Source organism: Rhipicephalus microplus, chromosome 1, assembly GCF_043290135.1.
Source record: "Rhipicephalus microplus isolate Deutch F79 chromosome 1, USDA_Rmic, whole genome shotgun sequence".
In the NCBI taxonomy this organism is placed as follows: domain Eukaryota; kingdom Metazoa; phylum Arthropoda; class Arachnida; order Ixodida; family Ixodidae; genus Rhipicephalus; species Rhipicephalus microplus.
The window spans coordinates 23145222-23159515 of NC_134700.1; the positions used below are offsets into that span (position 1 = coordinate 23145222).

General features: G+C 45.8%; 1 protein-coding gene across 5 annotated transcripts in view; it reads right to left on the bottom strand.

Moving 5' to 3' along the window:
- Nucleotides 1-14294, bottom strand: part of LOC119178135 (tRNA (uracil-5-)-methyltransferase homolog B) — a 227847-nt gene that overhangs the window by 163213 nt on the left and 50340 nt on the right. For all 5 annotated transcript variants that reach the window (XM_037429299.2, XM_037429298.2, XM_075890797.1 and 2 more), the window contains one exon: nucleotides 13843-13942. In XM_037429299.2, the coding sequence (XP_037285196.1) occupies nucleotides 13843-13942 (100 nt within the window). The remainder of the gene's footprint in view (nucleotides 1-13842; nucleotides 13943-14294) is intronic.

Below are 14294 nucleotides of genomic sequence, written 5' to 3' on the forward strand. Positions count from 1 at the left end.
AGCCACCGTTACAACCTTCGATGACGCCTCGTGGAATACCAGTCCGGTGAACGTGTTTGGGTGTGGACGCCGATACGCCGACGTGGACTAAGTGAAAAGCTTCTGCGACGGTACTTCGGACCGTACAAGGTGGTTCGACGTCTCGGCCCACTTGATTACGAGGTTGTCCCCGACGGCATCACGAACTCTCAATGACGCCGATCGCGACCTGAAGTCGTCCATGTCGCGCGCCTCAAGCCGTTTCATGCACGTTAACTAACTGAAACAGTGTTTTTTTGTATTATTGTTGTATTGTAATTTATTCATTGTACTTTCTTGCGTTATTATTGTACCTTCATCTTTAGTTAAAGCATCGGGACGATGCCTTTCTTTTCGGAGGGGGGCAATGCCACGTTCCATTTCACAAGTTTTTGTTCTCGTTCCGAAACACCACACGATTCTCGGCGCAAACCGCGCCTGCAGGTTTCGAGAAGGTTCAGGACTGTAGTAGATCATTTCGATAAGATCACGCCCACTGTGCGAACGGTACAGATTGTTCTGGAACCTACGCCACCGCCAGCGATAACGCTAGAACATTCGACGGCAAGGGTATAAATGCCAAAGCGCTTCGCCGCTTGTCAGTTGTTGATCGAAGGCCGACGCTGCGTTCGCCGCTATCAGTCCGAGACTGCTATCTGTGCAAGACTGCTGCTGTAATTAGACTTTCCCTTTACCGGGCACAGGTTCGCCCAAATAAACAGTTAAATCCCAACACGAAGTTTCCTGTCTTTGGCCACGTCACGACCCCGTGACAATATATATATATATATATATATATATATATATATATATATATATATATATATATATATATATATATATATATATATATATAAGGAAGTTATATTTCTCAAAACAAGGTGCCCCACTGCCTGCCAACACTTCTTATACTTAATAATAGCACTGAGCTTATAATACAAAACGTTGTCATAAACTTGCTCGCTTGCAATGGCGTTATGCCAATGGAATATTTGGAAAGCAGCACGATTTAAGCTGTCGATACAAAATGAGAACAGGTTGCAATGAATTCCCGCAGATTAACAGACGGGCTATATATACAATTGGCAATCTTTAATATGTTTGTGTGTTTGTTTAATAGGTTTAATATGTAATAAGCCTTTTGGAAAGCAATAATTATTATCTTCCACAAAACTGGCGTGATAAAACAGAGTCGTCACCGATTAATGTTGTTAGAACGTTAGTTATACTCGGTTTTTTTTTTTCAATTCAATTTTCAAAATTTGTTTTGTTGTTTTCTTGTACAAGACACAAGAAACAAAAGGATGTTGGGGCTAAAGGCATATAGCCTGACAGAGGACCCAACACCCTTGTACACAGTTCGTACATCAAAGAAATAAGAATAAAAAACAGCTTTCGCGGCATCCAGACCTTCATGAACAAAAGAAGCAACAAAGCAAAGAATAGCTGACAAAAATATCAGGTTACATTGAATCTTACTGATTATACAAATCTTGTAACATACTTACTACATAACATACTTAAATAACAATCACTCAGGAAGGAATCAGACTAGAACATTAGAGACATGTGATACATACCATTATAATCTATAGTTAATAAAATACATGCAGTACAAGATTTCCATCGCCCGACTACTACCGTTGCTAACATCAGTATTTTTTAGGATCCATCAAAAAGTATGTTTTCCTGCATTAGCACTTCTTTAACTTGTACCTTAAATGCTTTTTCTGTACAGTCAAAATTAAGCTTATGTTCTAATTTGTTTAATATGCAAGTTGTTTGACGGGTAAAAGTTTGTTTACCATAATTTGTTCTTGTTCGTTGTGGACGGCGTAAGATTTGGCGGATCGGATAACTGTGTTGTCTAGCTCCTTCGTTGGGCTCATACAGTTTTCTGCTGTATATGATTTGCAATATTTTCATATAATAGACTTGATCGGCACGAAGCATATGATATCTTTGAAATAAAAGTGCTGTCCTCAAGTTTGCGTAGTTTCCTTGGTGTTTGCAGTATATGCGAAGAACCCTTTTTTGTAGAAGTACAAGTTTCTTGTAGTTAGTTTTGGTAGTTGTTCCCCACACCAGGGCGCCATAGCACAGCTTAGAATAAAAAAGGCAGAAGGGAAGCAGTCGAGCGCATGTAGTTTTTCGGGAAGCAGTCGAGCGCATGTAGGCTCATATGAGGAACACTGTGCTCTGGATATCATAGAGACTGCTGACAAAACAAGCGTATGATTTAATCACGGTTTTGATACTTCTCCTCTCTTTATAGTTCGCCAGTAGCCACTTACGATGTACCGTAGTTCAAAGTGCTGGTTGAGTAAGAAGCTAGACGGATCCGTGCTAATTGCGATTGACATTTTTGTGTGTGTGTGTGGGTCGGCAGGCTCTTGAAACAGTGAATGTATTGACGCAATTTCGGCGTGCCTGCATATTCACTCGTGCACCATGGCGCGTAGCAGGTGCGTCCCCTAATAAAGGCTTAGAAATGCATTAAACGCGCTAAAAACGAGCAATTACATGCTTTCGCAGGCTCGGACTCGCGCGCTCCCAATGCAGACGTTTTTGACATTTTCAGTACCATTGGACTACAGCGCCGCCGCTACTGTCACCCGCTGAAGAATCAGCCGAGATGCGGCGCGGCCGCCTCGTTCACTCCACTGCCCCCTTCTAGTACACTGTACTCAGAGAACCAGCGAGATGTTGGCACTTATCTTCAAGAGGGAAGGGGTTCGCATCGCGCACGTGCCGTCGTGTACGCTGGGCCGCCTCCTCCCCCGCCTGAAAGACCGGCCAACAATGGACAGGACCCCCGGTGTCATTTACAAAATTCTTTGCACCGAGGGCCCCTCTACGTATATCGGCGAGACGAAAAAACTACCGGAACGACTGAAGCAAGATGCCAACGATGTGTGGAAGCTCTACAAACAGCGCAGCACAGTCCCCGAACATGTTGAGACGTTGGATCACCGAATAAATTTCGACGCAACGGCCATTCTTGAAAGCGAGCCGAACTGGAGGAGAAGGTTATTACTCTTGTCGTGGCACATACAAAGGACAGCCAATAACATCAACTGCTCCCTTCGAACCCTTCCCCGAGTGTATACACATGGACTACACTTCACGGCAAAACGAGAGAGAGAGAGGGGGGGGGGTCATAGACGCTGCTGCTACGCGTTCACCCCTGAGGAAGAAACCAAGTCGGTTTCGAATTGTCAGGTTTCTTCAAAACTTTTGGTTAGAGTCTAAATTATCTCCCACTATAATCAACTTCCTTGATGCTAACAATTTTTTTAAGCAGTCCCGGCATGGGTTACACAATCACATAGCTGCCTCTTTTCGGGACCTACACCTGAATCTAGACGCTACCATTCAAAAAGATAAAATTGTTCTTGCTTTTGTGAAAGCATTCTACAGAGTAGCTTATCAGTGCTTACTACAATAAAACTCTCACAAAGAAATCTGCATCCTGGAGTTGTAACATGAATTGAGCAATTTCTTACTAACTTCCTGCAGTCATGGTGCGTAATTAACTCTGAACCTCTTCCAGCAGGATCAGGCATGCCTTAGGCTCCCTACTTTTTCTAATATACATAAGTGACTTACCATTACACGTTACTTGCAAAATCCAGGTTTTATGATGGTTATTTATTGTTCAGTTAACAATACTGACCATTTTGCTCTTCAACAGTACTTGAAAAACATTCAAGATTGGTGTTAATGCCGGTTAATAGTTTTAAATACTAGTAAACGCAAAAATAATGCCATTTTCTCGTCGCTCTAACACGTTAGAATTCCAATATAAAATACATAGTAAATCTGCCACTGGAGGTGGTACTTAGGTGTGATGACATCTAGTAACCTCGACTAGTGAGCACAAATGACAAATGTAATCTCATCAGCTAACAAAATGTTTGGGTTTTTACGACGACAATTACACAGCGCTCCCCAGCATGTCGAACTACAAGCTTACAAGACACTAATACTGCCCAAACTAGAGTACGCAACAGCCATTTGGAATCCTCGCCAGATTTTCCTTACAAACGCGTTTGAGCCCTTTCAGAATCGTGTCATTCGTTTCATCCATTCTGATATTTCATATGATATCAACGTAACAACTTTAAAAGCAGAATCTGGCTTACAAACACTTTCCAATCACCGTCTCATTGCTAGTTTACCATTATTCCAACAGTTATACCACAGCACACTAAATTAAGCACCGTATATTTTGCCATCATCCTGCATATCATATCGTATAGGCCACCCCTTAAACGTTGCCCATCCTCATGCTCGTGCTGTGACCTTCGCGTCTTTTTTTCCTCGAGCAGCCAAGGACTCGAATGATCTGAGTAAGGATATTACTAACTCAAACCCATCTGCTTTCATGGAAGCAGTCACATCATAATATACCATGCAACAAAATGTTCACCTTGTTGTATATCTTGTAGCCCACCCCTTATGTAATACCCCCGGTGGAGTCTTTAAGGAAGACAAGTCTACTTGTGGAAACGTCGACTCGATAAAACCTGTAAAATATTGTCACGAGCAAAACAAGACCTACAGCCAGGAGTTCACCTGAACCAGAGCAACGAAAATGTTCTCTTCTTCTTCTCAGCCCAAAATGAGTATGAGCCACAGCGGCTTGTTCATTAATGGTGGCATTACCTCCTTTCCCAAGACGCATCGTCTCGATGCTGTACATGAAGGAGAAAAAAGAAAATGATATAAAAACTACTATGCAAGCAAAATGAATGGTGTAAGGTGGAATAACGTAGTCGGTTGTGGAGTCAAATGAGAAATAAGAAAAATTGGAAAGAATGTAAGGAAAAGACGACACAAAAAGAAAGACGCGAAGTTACCAATAAAGTCAGTCACTCCACTGGTGATTCACAGCACGAAAAGTATGGTTTGAGCCGTGAAATGCGAATGACTTCAGTTTGCGGGGTGCAACAGGACATCTCAAACGCCTTCTGGGAGAACCTCGTAAGTAACGTCGCTGAGACATCGTACGACCTTGTAAGGGCTGAAGTAGCGGCGAAGAAGCTTTTCTGTACGGCCACGCTGTCGGATAGGGTTCCACACCCAGACTTCATCACCAGGCTTGAAAATAATTTCACGGCGACGAAGACTGCAGCGGCGTGCGTTCGCGGTTTGGTGATATTGAATGCGGTGACGAGCAAGTTCACGGGCCTCTTCTGCACACTGCGCGAATTTGGCGGCATCCCTGTGGTATATTCCTAAGATGTCGGGCAGTAGCATGGCATCGAGCATCGTCGTGACCTCACGACCGTGGACTAAGCAAAATGTGTGAAACCGGTACTTTCTTGAACAGCAGTGTTACACGCAAAAGTTATGTAAGGAAGGATGGCATCCCAGTTCTTTTGATCGATGTCCACATACACTGACAGCACATCTGCAATTGTCTTATAGAGTCGGTCAGTCAGCCTGTTAGCTTGCGGGTGCTAAGCCGTTGTTTTATGATGTTCCGTGCCACTTAATTGCAGGACTTCCTGCCGCATCTCTGCGGTGAAAGCTGCCCCACGATCAGTTATGACGTTAGCTGGCGCACCGTGACGTAAGACGATGCTGTTAACGAGAAATTGGGCGACGTTTGCTGCGGTTGCTTTTTGGAAGTGCCTTTGTTTCACAGAAGTGTGTTAAGTAGTCAGTAGCAACCGCAATCCACCGGTTTCCAGGTGAAGACGTGGGGTATGACCCCTGCAAGTCCATGCCAGTATGATGAAAGGGCGCTTTTGGTGGGCCTATTGGTTGCAGTAGTCCCGCTAGTCGTAAAAGTTGAATCTTACGTCGCTGACAGTCGCGACATGGGCAAACATAGTGCTTCACAGTCTTTGTGAGATGTGGCCAGTAGTAAGAGTGTTGAATCCGTTGCAGCGTGCGTGTATAGCCGAGGTGTCCGGATGATGGCTCGTCATGACACGCACAAAAAATGTCACTACGAAGCGTAGTTGGCGCAACAAGCAGATACGTAGCTTGTGTAGGATGGAAGTTCTTTTTATAAAGCACTCTATCTCGGAAACAAAAGGAGGATAGCGAGCGCGCAAAGCTTCGAGGAGGGTGGGAATTGCGCCCTTCCAGGTAGTCAACAAGCAGGATGAGCTCCGAGTCCTGACACTGTTGCTCAGCGAAGCTGGTTGCTGATACGGCAGAAAGAAAAGTGTCGTCGTCTTCAAGGTCAGCGTTTGCATTTTCGACTGGTGCACATGAAAGACAGTCGGCGTCAATGTGGTTCCGCTCAGATTTGTGGACGATGGTGACATCAAGATCTTGTAGCCGAAGGCTCCATCGTGCTAGACGACCTGAGGGATCTTTGAGATTCGCAAGCCAACAAAGGGAATGATGGGCGCTAACTACCCTGCATGGGCGGCCATACAAGTATGGGTGGAACTTTGTTATGGCCCAGACAACAGCGAGGCATTCCTTTTGGGTTGCAGAATAGTTTTTCTGCGCTGGGGCTAACGTTCTGCTTGCATAAGCAATCACGCGCTCTATGCCATTATGCCACTGAACTAATACCGCTCCTAATCCAACGTTGGTGGCGTCAGTGTGTAATTCCGTGTCGGTGCTTTCATAAACATGACCCAGTACAGGCGGAGCCTGGAGAAGGTTTCGGAGGGTGTCGAACACATGGCGCTGATCCGGACCCCAAACAAACGAGACACCGTCTTTTGTAAGCTTGTTGAGGGGTTCAGCAATCTTCAAAAAGTTTTTGACAAAGAGCCTGTAATACGCACAGAGCCCCAGAAATCGGCGCAGGTCGTGCTTATTTGTGGGCACGGGAAAGGCAGCAACGGCACGGGTTTTCTCCAGATCTGGGCGGATGCCAGCACAACATACAACGTGACCAAGAAACTTCAGTTCTTCATATCCAAAATTACATTTCTCGGGTTTGAGAGAAAGCCCCGCTGTTCTGATTGCCTGAAGAACTGCCTAAAGGCGTTGGACGTGTTGTTCAAACGTGTCTGCAAAGACCAGGACGTCATCAAGGTAAACAAGACATGATTGCCATTTGAGCCCCAGGAGAACCGTATCCATCATTCTTTGGAAAGTAGCTGGCGCTGAGCATAGACCGAAAGGCAACACTTTAAACTCGTACAGGCCGTCGGGAGTAATAAAAGCCGTGCTAATCCACTGCAATTTGCCAGTAGCCACAATGCAAATCCATGAAGGAAAAATATTTAGCATTGCGTATATGGTCCAACGAGTCATCTATCCGGGGTAGAGGATAAACGTCCTTTCTGGTGACCTTGTTCAGTTTACGGTAATCAACGAAAAAGCCCCACGTACCATTCTTCTTCTTTACTAGCACAATTGGCAAAGCCCAGGGACTGGTCAATGACTAGATGACGTCGTCCTGAAGCATCTGCTGGACTTGGTCACGTATAGCGTTTTGCTCTTTTTGAGACACCCTATAGATATGTTGTCAGATGGGTCTCTCGGTGGGTTCCGTGATGATATGATGCTGAGCAAGTCGTGTCTGTTTAACCTTTGATGTAGTGGCAAAGCAGTCTTGAAATGAGCAGAGTATACACAAAAGGCTTTCTTGTTGAGCCGAAGTAGTCTCTCATTTACGTCGAGAGTGCTCGCGAAGTCAGGGTGGCCATTCAATGAAAATGAAGCTGACGAGGACGAACCATCGGCATCAGCAAGTTCTCCACAATATGCAATGGCAGTGTGTCTGGTTAGGTGGTGATATTCGTCGCTGAAGTTCGTGACTAGCATGTGAACATGCCTGTTGCTAGGCTGAATGATTCCTCGGGCAACACAGATTTGTCGTGAAATAAGGAGAGACAAATTGACCTCTGCAATTACCGCGTCAGGCACGTCCTGTCCCAATTTTACTTTGACAAAGAGGCTGCTTCGAGGTGGGAGAGTCAGAGAATCGTCGGTAACACGGAGCGCTCTTTTCCGGAATTGCGTACTGTCAGTTGCAGCGCAAAAGGAATCCTCAAACAACACAAGTAATTCACGGAGGTCGATGACGGCACCATGTTTACGAAGAAAGTCTATTCCTAGAATGACTGGTCGAGAGCACACACGCAATACGAGGAAAGAGCCTGCAAGTTTTCATGTACGTATTCGAATGCGTGCCGTGCACATACCAGTAGGGCATCACCAGATAGACACCTGCCATGCGCGACTGGAGTGTTTGCCACAGTGTGGTAACCTTCCTCAGTTCAGATGCGAGTGTAACGCTCATTACAGAATAGTCGGCGCCGGTGTCGACGAGGGCGTTGACAGCATGATTGTCGCCAAAGACGGCGATTTCGGCAGAAACAATCTTTCTATATTCGGAGAACACTGTAGAAACAGAATGGTCCTCATCGGGTCGTTGCGTCGAAGGAGGGTTTTTGACAGTTCGCCGGACTGTGACTTCACCCCCAGAAGTCGCCAATCCTAGTTTCCCCAGCGGGAACTTGGTGACCGGCTCCTGAAAGGAGCGGAAGACATGAGAGCAAACTGGGTGACGTAGACCGGTGAGGCGATGGTGATCTCGACTGGTGGTGCTGAATAGTCGAAGGAGTTTGCTGGCCCATGAGATAGGCTTCGATTTCGCGGGGACGCTCACCATAGCATGGGCATCGAGCGTCAGGATGGAAGCCACGGAGACCTAGTTGCCGGTATTGACAGTTCCGGTATACGTGACCCGCTTCGCCGCAGTGATAGCAGAGCTCGGAAACCTTGAGGCGAGAGGTGGGCTCGAAGCTGTGTCCTGAAATGATTGCATAGCCTGGTACCTTGGCCGCATAGCAGGATCTGCAGCCGGTGGCGCAGGGGATTGCAATGTCGCTGCGCATGTCAGGACTGGGGCCTCGGGAATGATTGGTGCGACACAGGTGGATGCGATCCCACTGCCTAAAGCTGTCGCGATTCGTCCCGAATGATACTTCGAATGAAGTCTGCGAGGGCCTGTCTCTCACTGTCAGAGCCGATAGAGCATGCGGTGGCCGGGATCTGGTGTTCGTATTGTGACGACCGCTGCTGCAGAGTACGTTCCATCGTGGTTGCCTCACTGATGAACTTGGCAACTGTTGTCAGTGGATTGCGCACTAGCCCAGTGAAAAGCTGATCTTTTACTCCACGCATCAAATGCCACGCCTTTTTTTCCTCCAGCATGGCAGGGTCCGCGCACCTGAAGAGCCGAAGTATGTCCTCGACAAACATGTATACTCGTTTGTTCGGACGCTGGTTTCTGCAGGACATGGCTTTTTCAGCCCTCTCCTTCATCTCGTCGTTGCGACAGGCGTCACAAAGCTGTCGGCTTAACTCTTGCCAGGTTGCAAAGGAGCCCTCGTGGTTCTCGTACCACGTCTTTGCAGAATCTTCCAAGTAGAAGTAAACTCAGCGCAGCTTGGAAACATTGTCCCTTTCGTTGATACTGGCAACCCGATCAAAGTGTTCAAGCCAGTCATCAACATCCTCAAAGATGTCTCCATAAAACGGCTTTGGTGTCTGTGGCGCATAAAAATTATGCGTGAGAAGAGAACCATGGGCATCGCTGGTTTGGACCGCCTGGCTTGTCATCGGAGTTGCCATCTTTCTGGGTGTCCATGCCAAGGAACCAAATTCAGAGGGGTAACCGACGCAGGCGGCGGCTGCTTTTTGCTCTGGGAGATGTAGCTGTCTCCAAGATGGCCAACACAGCCGAAGTAAACGTACCCAGCACCTCCGCCAGTTATGTCAGGAGCAAAGCAAGACCTACAGCCAGGAGTTCACCTGAACCAGAGCAACGAAAGTGTTCTCTTATTCTTCTCAGCACAAAATGAGTATGAGCCACAGCGGCTCGTTCATCAATGGTGGCAATATGTTACATCATAAGAGAAGATGCAATTAAGTAGAGTTAATCTGCAGCCTAGCGAAATGAAATTCCTGTTGTATATATAGGCTTTTACGCTCATTTTGTGCCATGACAATTCGTAGAGCGTAGTTTACTTCCGACAAACTTTTTATGCCACTAAGTTTTTACAGTTCTGAGCCACTGATGGCTCATATTACTCCAAATTAACTATATGTTGCAAATAACTATCAAGAAAGTATGTATAAAACATTTTGATTCCCAAGAAAAATTGTAATATAAAATTTCTCAGAATCCTTAACCATACTAACTGCTTACTTTAGGTTTGTATCAAAATTTAAAGGAAATACTTTCCCCCTTCACATGTTAAGGAATATGTGGGCAAAATTTCATGCCAATCGGGCTATCAGGTGTACCAAAATCATGATATATCCAAACTCTAGAAGTTGTTTAAAAATAGATCTTGAAAAAAATGCATACTAGAGGTATCAGTGAAAGCTCACCTATGCGGAAAAGATATATTTTTAAAGATTATTCTTTCCGTCATAGGAGCTTGACAATCATAGTTATTTTGAGCATGCGGCTTTATTATACCCCTCATGTGCAATGCAATGGCAAGCAGCCAGGTGACTATTCTTAGAGGACTCTGACAATGAGCACTTTTTAGTTCTTTAGTTGCTACCTCGCGCTCTTTAAAAGCAATTTTACCCTCCTTCGAGTTTACTACAATCTTCGATTCTTTTTTTGTTGTTAAAGCAGAAAAACTAAACTTGTGAAAGCACATAAAAACTATAACTACGTGATTTTGAAAAAGAAAACACGTTTTTCGACTCACCTTTCAGCTTATAATCTACTAAACTCCGAGCATATAAGCCGGTTAACAAGCTTTAAATAAAAAAAAAATAATGATGAATTGATGTGAAAGCTATATATATGGCCATATAACCTTCAAGTGTTAAAAAAAGTTGCGTCACTGAAACTCAAAGCCATGACCATCGGCAGCCGAGCGCTGTGCCACGGTTGCATACTTTGGAGGCTACACAAATGCGTTTTATTGCATCTCGCAGTTTCCCCTCAGAGTGCTCTTGCTCAGCAGGGTGCAGCACAACCGTGGCCTCCACAATTAGATTCTGCAACATATTGTTGCTAGGTGCCTGTACAATTAGGCACGTTTCCCAAATGGAGAAGTGCAATTTGGCAATGCCTTAACGCACCAAAAGATGGTGCCCAAACATCAGCATCGCTCATAGGGGCGTACGGCTGGGCCAGGTGGCGCACCGGAGCGATACTAGCAGCGCTGCGCGCGGCGGAGAACCGCCCTAGTTGGCCGCAGGCATACCGAGCTGCCGTGCCGCCGCTGCTGGTTTTCAATGGCGAGTAACACGTTGGCGTTCTATTGCGGCTTTGATTTTGATTAGGAATGCGTTCGCTCGATTCCTCTTCTCATCGTGGATTCGTGATTGATTGATTGATTATGAGGTTTAACGTGCCGACGCTACACAGACGACGGGGCGCGCCGTAGTGCAGGGTTCCGGATTAATTTTGACCACCTGAGGATCTTTAACGTGTGCCGAAAGCTCAAACACACGGGCGTTGTTGCTTTTCGCCTGCGTCATGAAAGCGGCCGCCGCGGCCGGCAACCGAACCTGCTTTCTTGACATACCCTGGTTTCGTGAACTTCTCCTCCTCCTATCTCTACTGTTAAACCGAGTAAAAGCTGATTAGTTTCATGCTAGCAGCGTTGCATTCTTCGTGAAAGTAACACCGAAATTGCAATTTCTATGCATTTGCAAGAGGCTGAGAAAAAATGCAGTCTCGAAGTCTTTCTTTTTACTTTCCATACACAGCTATCTGAATGTTTCTAGAGCCGTTCGAAGTTCGAATGTAGTTCGAAGAAAAACAATTATACATGGTGAGCTACATGCCACCGGTCACATAGCCTGCGATCTGCACGTTGTAAGACAACTAACCGCGACGCAAGTCAATGTGAACTGCTGAGCGTCGACTTCCACCTCCGTCAAGAGCAGCGAGCCCTGCTCCAAGGCTTTGGATTGCGCATTCGCGTCTAGCGAGCAGTCGGCCTCCGACGCGTTCGACAGCACGTCCACGGGTGAGGATTCCTCGGGTGGATGAGGCGACGTCAAATTTCTAGCAGCTGATCGACTCCACTTTGCCCACCTGCGGTAAAAGCAGGGCGAGTATAAATCAGTGCAAAATCTGGCTGATTCTACCCTTCATTTTACCTTTCGTGTCTGTCACCGCTTACCCGCCGCTTTTTGTAAACATCCGGAAACAGAGTCGGCAGGTAGGCTGGGTTGGCCTGGTTCTCGCTCTTCGCATTGTTCACAAAGTGCCTGCTGCATATTCGTGTGTTTTTTTGCGGGAGCCACGGGGAGCCATCAGAGCTATTAGAAAGCAAGGTAATTTAGTGCAGTTCAGCTACTGAATGACAGGAGAAAGACAGAGAAACGGTCACTCACTTTTTCCGCCGCACAGCCCTAATCCAGGCTTCTCGGCGGTCTGTCTCGTACCACTTGCCGGGAAACGAATAAAACCTGACGATGGGCTCTTTTCCCTTCGTGTTTGCGACGCTGTTGTGGCACCCAACTACACAACAATATTTAGAACCCGGTCTTTTCCTCTTAGGCGCGCTAGTTTTCATCACGGCGAAGCAGCAAGCAGCGTACTCCAAGCGAATCTGCGGACGAGCGCGCCCCGTGTGCGGCAATGAATTGGAGCAAAGGCCGCCAGGGGAGGAAACGGCGCTGCACGCGCGCGGCGAAACTTGAGCCGTACGCCCCTATAGCATCCATCGACGTTGAACACAGCTCTGCGACATGCACCTGTCTTCCCTAGCTCCAACACCACATTCAGTTATGCTTGCCCCAAGAAAATTACCCCCTCACTACAGGGAGATCTGATGCGCAGTGCACCTATACAGTAAAGAAATAAAGGAGCACACTTTGGAAAATTGTATATTCCTTTACTTGTTTACATCTCGGCTGCAGCATGGCCTTCGTGCCACGGCGGTAATGTAAAAGAGTAAAGGAATATCCAATTTTCAGAAGCGTGCTCCTTTATTTTTTTACTGTATGTATATATATATTATACATACAGTAAGAAAATTGCCCCCTCACTACAGGGGAGATCCGATGCGCATTGCGTCTCCCTCTAGCCCGGCTGTGGTGTTCAACTCGTCAACATGAGGCTAAATGTCGACCTTAGCCCAAGGTCTGCATCCTATCAGTGCTGCTTTTCTGTCTGTGACACCACACTGCTTGAAAAACAACTCATGTTGAATTCCAATGGCAAGTCGGAGCAGCTGATGTACACTGTGAGCGAGCACTAGACTCTGCCGTAGAGCAACGCCTCCAAATCTGCGATTAGAACACAATCTGCACTGCCGGAGCAGGCATGGGGCGCAAGGTAGAAGCAGAAGTCTTTGAGTTGCCCAGGGTACCTTGCGTGTAGTATTCCATTCAGCTAATTCCACTTTCAAATTATTTGTACACAGTGGTCAAAGTCTGGTCCACCAGACGAAACGTTAGTGAAAATAGAAAGTGCCAAACTAACGAAAGTCTTTATTCCCCATTCCTGTCTATTATGGTCTGCATGTTCTTTTTCCCCACTATATATATATATACATATATATATATATATATATATATATATATATATATATATATATATATATATATATATATATATATATATATATATATATACGTATATATAAAGAGAGAGAACTAACAATGTGGAAGAGCAAGTCGGGCACAGCCGCTTTTGGGAAAATGAAAACTTTTCGTCTATGGTCTGGTCAAAGACCTGTTGATGTTTACAGCTCAAGAGCAAGTAAAGGAAATCAAAGGTATTGTGCCTAAGATTTTCATGTCCACAGTGAACTGCCTAAAAACTGATGCATAAATTTTGTGCTAACAAAGAATGACGACAAAGCATTGCATCTATGAAGTGTAAAGAGTTCTCTTTTGAAAAGCACAACTCACCAGCCGGACTGCCCACCAGGAAGCCCACTGTCTTGGGCTCACCATTGGGCCCCTGGCGGATGGAGAACTCATCCTTGTTGCGGTAGCCTTCGATGACCGGCTGCGAGGACAGCATGCTACGGTTACGCACTAGCAAGACATCAAGGCACACCGCACGGGCTATGGGTAACATGAACAAGGCAAAGCGGAATTCATGCTATATCAGTTAAACTATACATCAATTCCTAGAATTAGTAAAGTACATTTTGTTCAGAAACATCAAGTAAGGTACGCAAGAATTTCTAGATTCGTAGTGTAATGTATGCAACTTCAACAAGATGGCACTGTGCACATCACCACATTATCAGAGAAACTGTCACTAAGAACTCCAGAGGACTCCTGTCGCTTCAGAAAGCACTTGCTAAGGTGGCACACGACCATGCTAGGGTTGCTTAAGTAACCAGCTGTCAGTT